Source organism: Schistocerca serialis, chromosome 9 (genome assembly GCF_023864345.2).
Source record: "Schistocerca serialis cubense isolate TAMUIC-IGC-003099 chromosome 9, iqSchSeri2.2, whole genome shotgun sequence".
In the NCBI taxonomy this organism is placed as follows: domain Eukaryota; kingdom Metazoa; phylum Arthropoda; class Insecta; order Orthoptera; family Acrididae; genus Schistocerca; species Schistocerca serialis.
The window spans coordinates 132,415,098-132,432,979 of record NC_064646.1 but is presented as its reverse complement, the minus strand read 5'-3'; the positions used below and the strand labels follow the sequence as shown (position 1 = coordinate 132,432,979).

The 17,882-nt window shown below is 39.1% G+C and overlaps 1 protein-coding gene across 1 annotated transcript in view; it reads left to right on the top strand.

Annotated features, from left to right (window-relative positions):
- Positions 1 to 17,882, top strand: part of LOC126419145 (serine protease gd-like) — a 273,858-nt gene that overhangs the window by 140,062 nt on the left and 115,914 nt on the right. The window contains exon 3 of the mRNA XM_050086255.1: positions 1,882 to 2,053. Within this exon, the coding sequence (XP_049942212.1) occupies positions 1,882 to 2,053 (172 nt within the window). The remainder of the gene's footprint in view (positions 1 to 1,881; positions 2,054 to 17,882) is intronic.

The following is a 17,882-nucleotide window of genomic DNA, read 5'->3' as shown; positions in this document are numbered from 1 at the left end:
TATTTTTATCACAGAGATAAGGTGTTAAGTGTTGGTGTAGCAACTATCCATATATCTCTTGAAGGAATGGACATACTGTAACTATGTTACAGTGCAGGGTCAAAATTTGAACATTACTTACTTCCTTCAGCCCAGGCAAATTGAGCAAATCAGTTGGTTCTTTTGCTTTAGGTGTGGGCTAGGATGGACATTAGGTAGCTTATAAAAGTACAATTTTTTCATGGGTGGTTCCTGAGAAAACACTGAAAAACCACAATTTTTTGGTCATGAAAAGTACCAATTATGGAAATGGCAATTTCTGTAATTTCTATGCATGGCAGATTATTGAAAGTTTCACCATATGTTCTTAATATGATATTCTCAGGGATCTTACTAACTTTTTCCATTACCATTATCCATTACTGAGATCCAGAGGTCCAAAGTTCCCATACATACCCACATAATATCCAGTCTGAGGCATAAATGTAGCTCTATCTCACATAGTGAAACAAGAGTTCTAGGATCATCAGAAGGTTTTTGAAGTCGCTGAAGTATGTTTATCAGCATTTTTTCACCTGTAAAATGTTGACATGCTGTCTCTGTGTAAAGGGTACTTCATGCTCACACAAATATGCACAAAGTGTCACTGCAATGACAAAAATGAACTAAAAGGGTCTCAACATGCCTAAAAATAACTTAAAATTACTGCCAAATATTATGTAAAACTGAAAGGGCTGAAAATTCAGTAATATTTTAATAACTTTTTACTGTTTTAAGATACAAATAATAAGCAAGGTATTTTTGCTTGATTGCAGTTGATGTGTGAAGTATCTATAAAAAAGTAAAGCGAACAATTTTCTGTTAACCTAATGTTATGCATACTTACTTGTTGTTTATAAGTGTCAATGTACATAAATGTGTCAAAGTATAGAAATAAACTGTCAAAAGTTTATTGAACTATGGAATTCATTTTATAGTAGCAGCACACCCAACAGTAGCAGGAAAAAGGACCCAGAAAAGTGCATTTAAAGAGGAACATATTCATAGAAAAGGTGAATATGTTCATCTTTAAAAGATTCTGGCAGAGAAGTGGGGAACCAGCTGCCTCAATCCACATTTCATCTTCCTCACCAAAAATTTTTACATGTCATCATGTTAGCACTTTTTTGGGCTGATAGAGAATAGCAGAGGGCCAGCGACAGTAGAAGAGAGAAGAGACACTACCAGAGAGAGAGAGAGAGAGAGAGAGAGAGCAGACAATGGAAATAAAAAAAAATACAGATGAGTGGAGGCTACACATAGGCTTTGGGGAATCTGGACCCTCCCAGACCAGTGAGCTTTAACACTTAGTTATAGGGGAGGATGCATTTTGGACCAAAAATTTAATGACGTGTGTAAAGGGGGAAAAAAGTTAGACCCCTATAATTCTTGAGCTGCTGAGATATGGTGGAGATAGTGGCAGTGCAAAAGAAAGACAAAAGGAGAGAATAGAGAATGTAAGCGAAAGAGGTGACAATGGCTGTGTTAATATACTCTGAATTAATGGGAGAAAAAGGAAACAGTGGGAGAGACCAATGTAGCCAATGGCAGTGAGAGAGAGATGCTGTGTATGAAGGATTTACTACAAAGATAGACTGAATGGAAGAATTTAGAATGTTCTGTGTTAAAAGAGCACAAATATGTTAGCAAGCCAAAAGTTGTGGTAAGGAATGAGGATTACAGTGGGTTCCCCACTTCCCTGTCAGTCTTTTAATGAGGAATATATTTGCCTTTTCAGTGCTCTGACAGGAGCTTTTCCCACTGGTTAATCTATGCTCAAACCACAGTGCTGTGTGTGTGTGTTAGGAGTAAGGAAAGCTGTTGCTGCAGTTATTGACTAATCAGATGTTAACCCTCCTACAGAAGTACCATGGAAGCCTGCTGCTCGACCTGGGAAAGGAAGAGGTGCTGCGCCAGATGCAGATAGGTGTGCTCCGAGAGATTGGCTACACATTGTTATTCCCAGTGCGCAGCCCACTACCAGAGGTTAAACGCATAACTGTCAACGATGTTACTGTCTGTCAGGGACCACCTGGTATGTGTTGCTCTATGGCACTGTAACCTAATTATTGGTAACCAAGCCTACCTTTCTTCTTTCCAAAAAAGCAGGATGTTCATCATAACATAAATGTACACCTCTGCAAATTTTCTTCCTTCCTTCATTTCTTTCATTTCCAAACCATTATAGAACATCACATTAATGTACGACAAGAAAGAGAGATTTTGGAGCTAAAAAAGGCATATGTTCAGGGGTAACATAATAAGGGGGTGAAGCAGCCAACACTGAAACAGTTTTAGGTCAGAAATGCATATTTTTGTTCCTGTCCTGTATCTGACATGTATCCAGGGAGGACACTCCATACCTGTAGCTCAAAGGTCTCTCACATACTTATCCACAGCTGTCACCACCTACTTCTTTTCTTGGTGAAACAGCTGGAAGTATGAGGGGGGAGGGAGGAAAAAAGTATTCTCCATTGACCACGACACGCATCTTTAAATGATCCTTCCATTGTTCAAAACAGTTTTTAAATTCACTTATCAAGATGACCGTTATTCCTTCCAGCAATTTTTGTTTTACCTCCTCCACAGTGGCAAAATGCTTTCCTTCCATGCTCCTTTTGAGTTTGGCGAACAAAAAGAAATCACAGGGGCTATGTCCAGTTATTAGGGGGGTTGACAATCAGTGTCATGCCTCTTTTGGTCAAAAACTGGTTTACGGAGAGGGCGGTGTGGGCCAGCGCATTGTCATGGTGAAACGACAAGTCACCTGTGCACCAAAGGTCTGCCGTTTTCTTTTGGATACCCTCCCTCAATCTTTTCAAAACCTCCAAGTAGAACACCTGGTTGACAGTTTGACCCAGGGGAACAAGCTCTGTGTGCACAACACCTCTGCAATCGAAGAAACAAATTAGCATTGTCTTGATGTTTGGCCTGACTTAGTGAACTTTTTTGAGACAAGGAGAGCCACTTGTCTTCCACTGGCTTGATTGCTTCTTTGTTTCAGGGTCATATCCATAGCACCACAATTCATCACCAGTAGTCACCTTGGAAAAATTCTGGGTCCTCTTTGAGTTGATTTTGAAGCTCAAAACATGCCTGAGGTCAACGCTCCCTTTGTTCGTCTGTGAGAAGGTGGAGGGACAAATTGGCTGCAACCCTTCTCATGTGCAAATTTTTGGATAAAATCCTCTGAATTGAACTCCATAATACTACAGACATCCGACAGTGGTGATCAATGGTTAAGTGACAGTTTTCACGAATGAGGGAATTGATTTTTGTCAATGTTTTCGTCACTTCTTGATGTTGGGGGCATCCTGAACGGGGTTGGTCTTCAATTGACATTTCTCCATTTTTTAAATGTGAACACTACTTGTAGACTCTGCTTTTACTTAGGGCAGCATCCCCATAAGCAGTCTTAGCATTACAGTAGTTTCCACGGCTGATTTCCCCAACAGGAAATAAAATTTTGCAGCTGCATGTTGCTCTCTACAATCTGCCATCACATTTTCACTGAAATGGAAAAAGTTGTATTGCTAAAAACCTCTCACGGGCGAACCAATGCACTCACAGTGACACAACTTCGCACGCTGACTCAGGAAGCGTGACTTTAATGGACACTTGGTCAAACAATGGGTTTCCCCATTCTCTCTTCCCACCACAGCTGAATTCCTGTTACTTTCGGGTCCCCCCCTCATACTGATGAAAAATGTGGTGTATGGAGTTGATGTTCCAATAAGTTGTATTAATGCTTGAAAAACTGGTATAGTTTCACGACCAAGACATTTTCCTGGTCAAGTGCATTATCTCAATGGAAAGTTCCCTCTCTTTTGCAGTCCAGGCCTCTTCTCAAGCACTCTTTTCATCTAACTAGTCTAGAGTATTTTCGAGGAATTGTTTTGCCATTTCTAAGATATTGAATAAAAATAAAAAAACTAGCCACAGCATTTGCAACAAACATTGAATTTCTATACAGGGCCATTAAGTTGTTTTGATTGTTGCTTGAAATCTGGCACAAAGCTCTGGACATGTTAAAAAAGAATAAGGCAAAGTGTGAGTGTATTTCTTAGCATTTCAAAATGAATCTCTGAACTACTTAGGAACATTCACTAAATTTGTATGACTTAGTGACAGCTTGTTCAAAACAGAATTTCATGACTGCTTTGTATTCTAGTTAAGCCATCTAAATGAAACATTTTCCAAAAAGTCACAGAGTTTAACTCTTTCACAAATAATATAGACATTTATCTTAATTTGTTGTGCAATATGTGCCAACGTAACAAAAAAATTCCCCAATATGTGTCACAAAATTTTCTCTGTGCAATAATTTTAACATATACACTGTTTCCATAAGACTACATCAATACTTTTTGTGTAAATGTAACAATTCCTAAATTGGTTTATTCACCATCATCCCTTTTGCTTCTTACTAAGCAGTGGTTGACAGACCAAGAATAACAATAATACATTTTTTTTAAAATGGATATGATGCCACTAAACAACACAGTGCCATATTTAGAGTCTCTGCAGAACTCAGACTATCAGAATGATGCACAGTTAGGGATTTTAAAAGTTAAACAATATACATAACATTGTGTCAAAATGGTGGTTTTGGATAACACATCATGAAATATGGCATTTTACCTGTTTTGAGTAAATACACAATGAGTCAGAATGGAATAGAGTAGCCACATAGCTTTTATGCTTTGCTTCATATGATAATTACAGTTTCTCATTTGTCACATTATGTTGAATTTAGTTAATATCTGTTGTCAACATAGAAAAGTTGACCTTCATAGGAAAGATAAAACAAAATCAATTTTTGTGTGTGACAAAATTGTTAAAACACTAAGAAAACTTATTAGTTTAGAGTTGTGGACCAAAATGTGGTGTTATAATAAAAAAGAAGGCTCTTTGGTAAATGCTTGTACTCACCTGAAAGCTAGCTTCAATCACCATTCATGAATTGGTGGACAAGTAATCAACTTCATATCAAACATCATTTTTACAATGAGATTAGATGTCAGCATAATAAAAATAGAAAAAGTAACATAAACATTATTTATTACAAATCATTTGACATGGACATAACTGTAGCACATAGTGTACTTTACTAGTACCTGATACTACAAAAAGTAACGTTACATTACTTGCTCAGATCTCATTAGTCACAGCATGTGCTATACCGTGTTGTGGCTATGACATCAGTTGTAAGTGGTTGTGTTTAGTTCACATTATATTACATGTACTTCGACATTTATCTGCATGTTGAAGCCTGAAAGGTCAAAGGAGATTAGTGTTATGCATGACAGGTGTTGGGTGTAACATTTGTGAGGGAGCAACATCTGTTCACATTGCTTGCTGTATTACAAAAGTAAGAGAATTTTCTTCATTCTTCTTGGATCAGTTTTAATTGTCAGAGAGGGAAGGAGAGACAGATGATTACTTCTTTTAGTTAGTTCAGAAGTCTGTACAATGACAAATATAACTTAATGTCTGAATCAACTGAAGACTGTACTTTTGGCACTTACTAATTTAATTCCTTTGCAAAACAGACATTATGTATGTATGAAATATTTAGAAGGGAAAACCAAAACTTTAGAAAATGTTGGAAAACACTGGTCAGCCACTAACTCACTTAGGCATCATCAGTTATTTGAGAAATAAAATGAATATTTAACAATTATACACAATATGGTAGACATAAATACTGAATAAGTATGTACACTGAGTAACTGAATCAATTGTTGGAAAAAGCACCAGTTGCTACAGAGCCGAGGGAATTGTCTTTACCTAAAGATTGTACAGGCAGAACAAAGAGGGAAAGGGAACTGGCAACTGGTGAAAGTAATACCTCATGAAGATTCAGATGTGATAGCCAAAACTTAGAATGCACTCTGGAGCTGGATGCAGGAGAGTAAGTGTGTTGTGATTCAGAAACCATTCTGATATAATACCTACGACTGCTTCTAGGTATGTCAGAACAGGGGAACACCAAGGGCTGGTTTCTTGTACTGTATCAACATGAAATTACACCAGCAAAATTTATGTTTTGAGCCCTATGCGAGACTAGTGAGAAATCTGAGCTAAGTGAGTGAAATGAGTGACATGAGAGTGAATCAAATAAGATTCATACTTTTCATTCCTCAGTCCTGAAGGAGAAATGTAAGCAGGTGACAACACAACTGAATAGGAGATGACACCTTTGTTTCTTTCTACAGGGTTTGCAAACATGAATCATCCTGGTGAAGTTCGGAGACACAGAAAGTAAACTGAGCAACCCTGGAGGTTCAAACAGAAATCCAGCAGGAGATCTCTCTGTACGACAGTAGTTTTGGTGTGTTCTGGCATGCTCAAGTAGAGCAAGGTTTTAAAATGATGTCTCCACTGTTATAATTAATCTCTTAAATGTGTGAAATTAAGATAACTGTACAGAAAAACCAAAACTAGTGCTCCATTTTCTTAGGAGCATACTGATACTGCTCGTTGAATTTTAATCCTTACAATTGCCACAAGATTAGGTGATCAATTGATATGAATTATTAATTAAACAGTCTGCAGCTCGTGGTCTTGCGGTAACGTTCTCGCTTCCCGCACAGGGGGTCCCGGGTTCAATTCCCAGCGGGGTCAGGGATCTTCCCTGCCTCGTGATGACTGGGTGTTGTGTGTTCTTCATCATCAGTTCATAATCATTGACTTGCAAGTCGCCAAAGTGGCGTCAACTGAAAAGGACTTGCAATACGGCGGCCGAACTTCCCCGCATGGGGCCTCATGGCCAACAATGCCATACAATCATTTCATTAATTAAACACTTAACCAAAATTATGAAAAAATGATCTCTTTCACTGTCATTCCTCAATCACTCCTTACAATTGTTAATTTTCATTCATGCATTGTCCTCTAGATTTATCAGAGAAGTGCAGTTTCACACACTGGCCAATAAAAAGGCCTAAACCTGTCAGTTTGCTGGCTAGAACTGTTAGTGCAATATTACTGTTTCTACATAATTTATTGGTAGTTGTATTCAGAGTGAATTTAGACCCTAACTCCCAAAAATTAGTCTTAGAGTAAATCGTAATAATCTTTTAAGGTATTATTGTAATTTTTAACTTTGGTTCATAGTTAACTGGACATAAACAAGAAGTATAGCAACACACAAATATTCTCTCTTGTGATTTAAATGTTGGCACTCACAATCTTAGCCAAGGAATAGGAATATCAATCTACAGCACATTAAATATTGAAGGACAGAATATTTTGATAGTGACGTTGCCATATGACAGTTTGTTGGTCAAGTGATCCTCCCACAGAAGTTCTCAACCATGTTTCCTTGACTTAAGTTTGCTCTTGTTGCTGCTAGGCCACAATTTAATTTGCAAAGAATCTGTATAAATGGAGTGTTTGTCCTTAGCATTATTCCTTGTCTGAGAAAGGAATGAAAAGTGGAATTCCAACTCAGTTGGCACTGAGATGATTAGACATAAACGTAATTATCAAGACTGAACAATTGCCAGCTGATCATGTGAAATTACAGGCTGTCTAGCAGGCAGAACAGAAAAACTTACTAAGGATCAGGGAAGAATTAGAATTATACCAGAACAATTTGAATTTGCATGAAAGCAAAATAAATAGCATAGCTATATAATACACACATTAAAAAAGTTTTGCATCACCTCAGTTCCCAGAACTCCTGAAGACAGTCATTCACTGTGGATATTGTATCACAGACACAGTGCCTTTGACTGTTCAGAGACGTTACTAAACGCACCCCAAGATGTAAACAACCATGCATGAGCAGCACCTATTAGTCGGAGGGGGTTCGACAGTCGATCAGTTCCAGTCATTCCACCAGGAAGGAGGTATATGACTCGTGTTGTCTGTAGTTCAGCCATGCCTAGATGGTCAATACCACAGTTTGATCATGTCTACATTGTTACTTTGTGCCAGGAAAAGCTCTCAACAAGGGAAATGTACAAGCATCTCAGAGTGAACCAAAGTGATGTTCGGACATGGAGGAGATACAGAGAGACAGGAACTGTCAATGACACGCCTCGCTCAGGCCCAAGGGCTGCTACTGCAGTGCATGAGCACTAGCTAAGGATTATGGCTTGGAGGAACCCTGACAGCAACACCACCATGTTGAATAATGCTTTTTGTGCAGCCACAGGACTTGTGTTACGACTCTAAACTGTGCGCAATAGGCTGCATGATACGCAACTTCACTCCCAACATCCATAGTGAGGTCCATCTTTGCAACCATGACACCATGCAGTGTGGTACAGATGGGCCCAACAACATGCCGAATGGACCACTTGGGATTCTCCTCACCATTGAGTGTCGCATATGCCTTCAACCAGACAATCGTTTGAGACGTGTTTGGAGGCAACTCAGTCAGGCTGAACACCTTAGATACACTGTCCAGTGAGTGCAGCAGGGTGGAGATTCTGTGCTGTTTTGGGGTGGCATTATGTGGGGCTGATGCATGCCGCTGATGGTCGTGGAAGACATCGGAACAGCTTTACGATACATGAATGCCATCCTCTGACTGGTAGTGCAGCCATATCAGAAGGATATTGGTGAGGCATTTGTCTTCATGGATTACAATTCACACGCCCATCATGCACATCTTGTGAATGACTTTCTTCAGGATAACGACATCGCTCGACTAGATTGGTCAGCATGTTCTCCAGATGCAAACCCTATCAAACATTCCTGGGGTAGATTGAAAAGGGTGTTTATAGATTAGGTGGCCCACTAATCACTCTGAGGGATCTATGCCTAATTGCCATTGAGGAGTGGGACAATCTGGACCAACAGTGCCTTGACAAACTTGTGGATAGTATACCACAGCAAATGCAGGCATGCATCAATGTATTAGAGGTACAGGTGTATACAGGAGTCTGGACCACCACCTCTGAAGGTCTTGCTGTATGGTGGTACAAAATGCAAAGTGTGGTTTTCATGAGCAACAAAATGGGTGGAAATGATGTTTATGTTGATCTCTATTCCAATATTCTGTACAGGTTCCGGAACTCTCAGAACCGAGGTGATGCATAACTTTTTTTGATGTGTGTATTAATAAGAATGAATAATGGTATTTGAGTAAATGAATAAAAATGACAGTAGTAATGAAAACTTGCACCTGTAACTGTTTATTCATGAGATCTTTGATTAGCAACAATCCAGTGATAATTAAAATATTTGTGCACTAATTATTTCATCTCTTGCAGTTGCTTAAGGTCATGTCTGTGTGGGATCCCACTTTACAGATGCTTCTTTCATCATTAAGACTTAAACATACAAAAATAGTTAGTAACAGTGATTGAACTGAGGTATTCTACTATGAATGCTTGATGCAGTTAAATTTTACCTTGTGTAATCAATCTTATAAAGGATCATAGTGATACATGAATGACTCATTCCTGAGTCAATGTTGTTGTTGTGGTCTTCAGTCCTGATACTGGTTTGATGCAGCTCTCCATGCTACTCTATCCTGTGCAAGCTTCTTCATCTCCCAGTACCTACTGCAACCTACATCCTTCTTAATCTGCTTAGTGTATTCATCTCTTGGTCTCCCTCTACGATTTTTACCCTCCACGCTGCCCTCCAATGCTAAATTTGTGATCCCTTGATGCCTCAAAACATGTCCTACCAACTGATCCCTTCTTCTAGTCAATTTGTGCCACAAACTTCTCTTCCCCCCAATCCTATTCAATACCTCCTCATTAGTTACGTGATCTACCCACCTTATCTTCAGCATTCTTCTGTAGCACCACATTTCGAAAGCTTCTATTCTCTTCTTGTCCAAACTGGTTATTGTCCATGTTTCACTTCCATACATGGCTACACTCCATACAAATACTTTCAGAAACGACTTCCTGACACTTAAATCTATACTCGATGTTAACAAATTTCTCTTCTTCAGAAACGATTTCCTTGCCATTGCCAGTCTACATTTTATATCCTCTCTACTTCGACCATCATCAGTTATTTTACTCCCTAAATAGCAAAACTCCTTTACTACTTTAAGTGTCTCATTTCCTAATCTAATCCCCTCAGCATCACCCGATTTAATTTGACTACATTCCATTATCCTTGTTTTGCTTTTGTTGATGTTCATCTTATATCCTCCTTTCAAGACACTGTCCATTCCGTTCAACTGCTCTTCCAAGTCCTTTGCTGTCTCTGACAGAATTACAATGTCATCGGCGAACCTCAAAGTTTTTACTTCTTCTCCATGAATTTTAACACCTACTCCGAATTTTTCTTTTGTTTCCTTTAACGCTTGCTCAATATACAGATTGAATAACATCGGGGAGAGGCTACAACCCTGTCTCACTCCTTTCCCAACCACTGCTTCTCTTTCATGCCCCTCGACTCTTATAACTGCCGTCTGGTTTCTGTACAAATTGTAAATAGCCTTTCGCTCCCTGTATTTTACCCCTGCCACCTTTAGAATTTGAAAGAGTATTCCAGTCAACATTGTCAAAAGCTTTCTCTAAGTCTACAAATGCTAGAAATGTAGGTTTGCCTTTTCTTAATCTTTCTTCTAAGATAAGTCGTAAGGTTAGTATTGCCTCACGTGTTCCAACATTTCTATGGAATCCAAACTGATCTTCCCCGAGGTCCGCTTCTACCAGTTTTTCCATTCGTCTGTAAAGAATTCGAGTTAGTATTTTGCAGCTGTGACTTATTAAACTGATAGTTCGGTAATTTTCACATCTGTCAACACCTGCTTTCTTTGGGATTGGAATTATTATATTCTTCTTGTAGTCTGTGGGTATTTCGCCTGTGTCATACATCTTGCTCACCAGATGGTAGAGTTTTGTCATGACTGGCTCTCCCAAGGCCATCAGTAGTTCTAATGGAATGTTGTCTACTCCCGGGGCCTTGTTTCGACTCAGGTCTTTCAGTGCTCTGTCAAACTCTTCACGCAGTATCTTATCTCCCATTTCATCTTCATCTACATCCTCTTCCATTTCCATAATATTGTCCTCAAGTACATGGCCCTTGTATAAACCCTCTATATACTCCTTCCACCTTTCTGCCTTCCCTTCTTTGCTTAGAACTGGGTTGCCATCTGAGCTCTTGATATTCATACAAGTGGTTCTCTTCTCTCCAAAGGTCTCTTTAATTTTCCTGTAGGCAGTATCTATCTTACCCCTAGTGAGACAAGCCTCTACATCCTTACATTTGTCCTCTAGCCATCCCTGCTTAGCCATTTTGCACTTCCTGTCGATCTCATTTTTGAGACGTTTGTATTCCTTTTTGCCTGCTTCATTTACTGCATTTTTATATTTTCTCCTTTCATCAATTAAATTCAATATTTCTTCTGTTACCCAAGGATTTCTATTAGCCCTCGTCTTTTTACCTACTTGATCCTCTGCTGCCTTCACTACTTCATCCCTCAGAGCTACCCATTCTTCTTCTACTGTATTTCTTTCCCCCATTCCTGTCAATTGTTCCCTTATGCTCTCCCTGAAACTCTCTACAACGTCTGGTTCTTTCAGTTTATCCAGGTCCCATCTCCTTAAATTCCTGCCTTTTTGCAGTTTCTTCAGTTTCAATCTGCAGTTCATAACCAATAGATTGTGGTCAGAATCCACATCTGCCCGTGGAAATGTCTTACAATTTAAAACCTGGTTCCTAAATCTCTGTCTTACCATTATGTAATCTATCTGATACCTTTTAGTATCTCCAGGATTCTTCCAGGTATACAACCTTCTTTCATGATTCTTGAACCAAGTGAGTCAATATCTCAGCACAATATCTTTCTGTTTGTAATATGAAATCTGTTATTATGGGAGCAGTTGAATTTTGCATCCATCTTGTATGAAAACTCAGACCAGAAGATGAATACTGAATGTGAAAAATTCTTGCGACACTAGAGACCAATTCTAGACATTGGACTTGCATGAGCAATATAATACACTGACAGAAGAAAAATCGCAGCACCAAGGAGGAGTTGTGTGACATAAACAAAAGTTGGTAGGCATGTTTCTACATCTGAAAGCGGATGTTTATTCCAGTTTTACACCAGTTGCAAAAGAGTGGCACTGTCAATTTCACCATGAGGATGCAAATTGTGTTTCCTTTAAATACACGCTGTTGTGATCATGAGTCTTAGTTACCTTTAAGATTGGACTTGGTTAGTTGATGTAGTGAAGAATGCTTTTAAGGTGACAAAGATACCATTAACAACCTCTCATTGAGTTTGAACAATGTCATTTAATAGGGCTACGAGAAGATAGATGTTTCTTTTGTGATACTACAGAAAGAACTGACAGGAATGTAGCTATTGTACATGATTGCTGGCATGGTCACAAGAATGTGCAATTTCAAGAAGACCAGGCTCTGTACAACCATGTGACAGTATCAAGAGGGTAATCTATATCGTTTAGCATATAGCACTGGTGCATTGTACTGAATATGCAGAAGCGATCTGAACAGTAGTTGGTGCCACAGTGACACAACAAACTATTACACATCAGTTACTTCAAGGACAGCTCTGAGTGTGAAGTCCTGTAGCATGCACTCCACTGACCCCAAACCACTGCCTTTTGCAAATTCAGTTGTGTCAAGTGAGAGCCCATTGAAGGTCAAGGTAGGGTTCTGTTCTTTCTTATGAAAAATGGTTCTGTCTTGGTGCCAGTGATGCTATGTGTTGGTAAGCAGCAGACCAGTTGAGGGCCTGGAACCAATCTGTCTGCAGGCTACACACATTGTACTTAAAACTGGAGCTATGCTCTAGGTTGTGATTTTGTTTGTCAGAGGGAGCACTTTTGTGGTTATCTGACAAACCCTAACTGCAAGTTTGCATATCAGTTTGATGATTCAACCTGTTGGGTTGCCATTCATGAACAGCATTCCATTTTGTGCTTTCCAACAGGATAATGCTCACCTACATATTGCTGTTGTAACCCAGCATGCTCTAAAAAATGTCACCATGTTGGTTTGGCCTAATCAGCAGATCTGTCTTCAGTGAAGCACATATGAGACACCATCTCCAGTATCATCCACAAACGGCTTTAACTGTCCCACGTTTGACCAACCAAATGCTACAGATGTGGAACTCCATCCCACAAAGTGACATCCAGCACTTGTACAACACAATGCATGCACATTTGAATGCTTGCATTCAACATTCTGGCAGTTACACCCTTATTAATGTACCAGCATTTCACATTTGCAATGGCTTATCTTGTGCATATATTAACCTGTGAAAAGTAAATGGGACAAAACAGCAAATCCTTGATGATTCACTCAATTACTCTAAATTAATTATTTTTTGGTGTTGCAATTTTTTTCCATCAGTGTAACAGCAGTAGTTGCTTCTGATAGCCAGCTAGTAATTTACTGAGCAAAAATTATATATATTCACATTAAAAATCGAAATTGATATTACACAGTGTTATAATGATAGCAAAATTTCAGTCCATTGACATGTCCAAGAGCTGAGCTTGTATCACCATCAACACCAGGATGTGCAATGGCTTTTATCATCAACATGATGCCAGAATTTTGTGGAAAGTTTATTGCTAATGACAAAATGATTTTACATATTCATTTAATTATTGAAGTGGAACAGTCCTTGGAATTAGGTTTGAGAGCATTCAGCTTGCAGTACTCAGTATGTACTTTCCACATCAGCTGATTCCATGTAAGGCCACTGGCAGTGAATGGAAGCTGTCCATTTGAAAACAACACTGTCAATTGTCAGTAGTTGTCTGCTGTGCTAATGTCTCCTCCATCAGCATATGAGTTGGGTTTGTCAGTAGGCCTTAACTGCATGCATGCATGCATGTATGCATGCATCATGGTAAGAAACAGTGTTGCACAATGAACTGAACTATGACTATTAGTATCACTCACCTATCACTGTTCATGAACTCACAAACCACCACCCTCATCCTGAAATACTGGTTGTCAGATGTGGGACTGTGTGTGTTCCTTTACCTCTCAGTATTCCTGAGAAGGGAAGAAATCTCAAAGTCGTGCATGGAGTGTAGCAATGATCAATAATATTCACGAAGTTTGTATGTTGTATCTGAATATGTAACTAGTCCATTGTAATGTAAACAACATTCTACTATTAAAGGATTTTTCTTTGGCAGAGTGATGGAGCAAACCCAAGCACTGAAAGTAAGGCTACTGCAGATACCAGCTTAACTTGATGTGCATGTTAATGGCAACGATAATTTTTTATTAATTTTTGGGTGAATTTGGTAACCAGTCATGATAGGCACACAACAAGATTAAGATTTACAGACCAAAAGAGATAAATATTTTTTTCTTTTTTTTAAAAAAAAGATCAGATGAGGGTCTCAGCAGATTTAGGATCCTGGAGTACCTCTCACAAAGTAAATGGGGCAAAACTGCAAATCCTTGATGATTCATTCAACTTTGTCAAGTCAAGCATGACCTAAGATGCAATTGTGCAACTGCCTACAATGAATTTAAAAAGTCATTTGCACAATAGTACAAGAAAAAAAGCACAGTAATATTTTACAGGGGCAGCTCCATGGCATTCACATTTTTCATGGAAAATCCATAGAGTACTTTGTAGGTCACATTAGGATATAGTGCCAATTAAGGAAAGAAGAAAGTTGTCTCCTAGCCAAGCTCTACAATTATAGGATTAGATAGCAACCCAGTGCAAAATTATGGAGGAGTTGTGATTGTCTTTGTGGTAGGCCAAGGTGAATCTGTAGCAGAAGTGCAAATGATAAGGAGCAAAGAAAAACGCTACAATGGTACACTGAGGTTAGCTTTCCTGTTAGCTAACAACACTCTGATCAATGTAGCTGAAAGAGAAATGATATTTGTCATAATAATCATGTCTGCATTGGGACCTCTAAATGTCAGACCCAATGGAATGTTAGTGCTGCTGATATAATGCACAAAACCAAGTAGCAACTTGGTTATGTTGATCTGAGTGATTTACATTTGCCTGAATGTGAGCACATCTCACTAACAGGAAAAAAAAACTGTACATATGGACATGAAGATACATAAGTACAGGGGAAGTAATTTGTTGCTAACAGGGCTGTGAGAAAAGAGTGACCTGTTAGACCAGAGACATTGCTGTGTAGCAAGAACTGTCAGTGTCATTAAAAAAAGAGCCAGATTGCTAATGTGAAGAATGTAAAAGCAGGCCAAAGACATTGCTATGTGGCAAGAACTGTCAGTGTCATTAAAAAGAGCCAGATTGCTAATGTGAGGAATGTAGAAGCAAAATAACTGTGAGAAACTATTGTTGCAATGGCTCCATGAGACATGATTGAAGTACCTACCAAGGATCAAGTTGGGGAGCTGGTAAATTATTGTCCACATAATGACAGCCTGAAAAAATCAACTGACGAAGCACTGGAACTAATCAAACTCCTGGCCATTAATACCATATGATCATTTCATTTCAATGTTCTATTTGTAATGTGCTGTGCAATACACAATATAGATAAACTTAATAAACTTAACCGTTACTAGATCTCTGTGCAATATTTGACCATCGGTTTGTCTCATTTGTGTAGTTATAGCTATACATATGACAATTCTTAATCTTCATTTAAAACAAAAGTATAATATGGTCCTGCAAAAAGGTATTTGTGAGTTTTTCCATCACTACACATAAAATGCTAAATCTTTTAAATAACAGATTTGTTAGGAAACATGGCTTATTGAATCAATGTTTTTCTCTTTTTAATCAGACTGTTCTTAAAATCACCATTGCACTGCTAACTGTGTACATAACACACCTCAGTATAAAACTAATTATTGTTCACTGAATCAGATCCAATCCAGTCCATACTACAGTGCCCTGCCTCCTTGTTGCTCAGTATTGATATGAAAAGAGCCTTTCTAGTGCATTCGCATTAAGCCAACTGCACTGTACTGCAAGAATGTGTTTGCCGTTTTGCCAGCCCAGCTCCCTAGTTCCACACAGCAATTGGAAACAGAAACCAGACTGAGTAATTACACTATTAATTGCATGGTGACCAATGGTTAATATATTGCCAACTTTCCCTTGCTCACCACGTAGTACACAGTCAAGACATTTCAAAGAAATCCAGAAAAGACAATAAGATTGCAATGCATCAGACAAAAAATTACACACAGAATTTTCTTTTAACTACAATGTACCTATGACCGCTAGTTCAAGGACCTAAGCCCATTCGCTTGTTTGTACTACAGCAATCAGTGCTCTGAAACAGCTGTCACATGACATATATGCAAGTGGCTGGCCAAGCCAACACACAGTTAATTTCCAACTTTGTTCAGTCACTGATAAACATCACCTTGACAGCTAATTTACAATCAAACAGTGGCATTGCCATCTCCTCACACCAAACTGTTGGTACACTCCTGAAAAAAAATCACTATTTACAAATGGCAATGGGATTTCAAAAATTTCTCCATCGTCCATACATGTTCACTAATTTGGAAGAGCGTGATTAAAATAAATTTCCCCCAAGGAAAAGAAAGGTAAAGGTAAAAAGGTAAAGTTCCATGTTCTGGACCTAGGTGGATGAGTTGGACCTGACTGATTGCCGTGTCATCCTCTGCCAATGGCATCGTCAGATACGGTATGGAGCGGCGTGGACCAGTACACCGTTCTACCAGTCATCATTGCGTTTCTTGACCTTGGAACCTCTACTATTTGGGCAAGTAGATTCTCTGTTAGCTTCACTAAGCTTAGTACATCCTGTAACAATCCTGCCACCAAGGATAAATTCCTGACAAGGTGGGGAATCAAACCTAGGTTCTCCACAACGATAATTGGCCACACTGACTATGCGACTATGGAGGCAGACAGTTAAAAAAGAAAAAAATATTATCCCTGCATACAACAGTAGAAATATACATAAATGATAAACATAAGGCCCCCCAAAAAGCAAACACTCAACCCCCCCCCCCCCCCCCCCCCCCCCACACACACACACACACACACACACACACACACACACACACACACACACACACACACACACACACACACACACAGAGAGAGAGAGAGAGAGAGCCTAATATACTGACCGACCACCATGTCATCCTCAGCGTATAGGGGGAGGGCCATGTGGTCAGCACACTGCTCTCCCGGCCGCTGTCAGTTTTCATGACCAGAGCCACTACTTCTCAGTCAAGTAGTTCCTCAATTGGCCTCACAAGGACTGAGTGTACACAGCTTGCCAACAGTGCTTGGCAGACTGGAGAGTGACTCATCAAAGTGCTAGCAAAGCCTGACAGCCCTTAACTTGAGTGATCTGACTGGAACTGGTGTTACCACTGTGGCAAGGTCATTGGACTTAGACACTATCACTAATTTTATATCTAATGTTGTTCATTGTATGTGCTCTGCATCATCTGTCATCTTTATTTCACACAGACTAGACATTTTATTATCAGCAATCAACAAATTCTTAAATTGCACCCTCTTCCTTTTCAACCCAAAGATGAATTAAACAACTTTTTCATAAAGTAAGAGTCAGACCTGTTTTGGTCAGGAAGTCCATCTTAAGCACTATGTTTACTCTTAAACTTGGTAACACTAGGAACTTCTCTTCATATGACACCCTATCTATGAAAAATTCTAGCACAACTTCCCTTTTGATAGCTTACTGAACTGACCCATAACATTATTAATTTTTCACTTTTTACAGTAATTCCCACTAGTTTCTTATCATGTAATCTCTTAATTTGTCCACAGAACTTGTCATTTAATCCACAAACATTTCTTTCACTATCAACTAACACTCAGTCTCACTCACTCACTCACTCACACACACACACACACACACACACACACACACACACACACACACACACACAGTACATGTGCACATTACACATGCACATAAATAATTGACTGC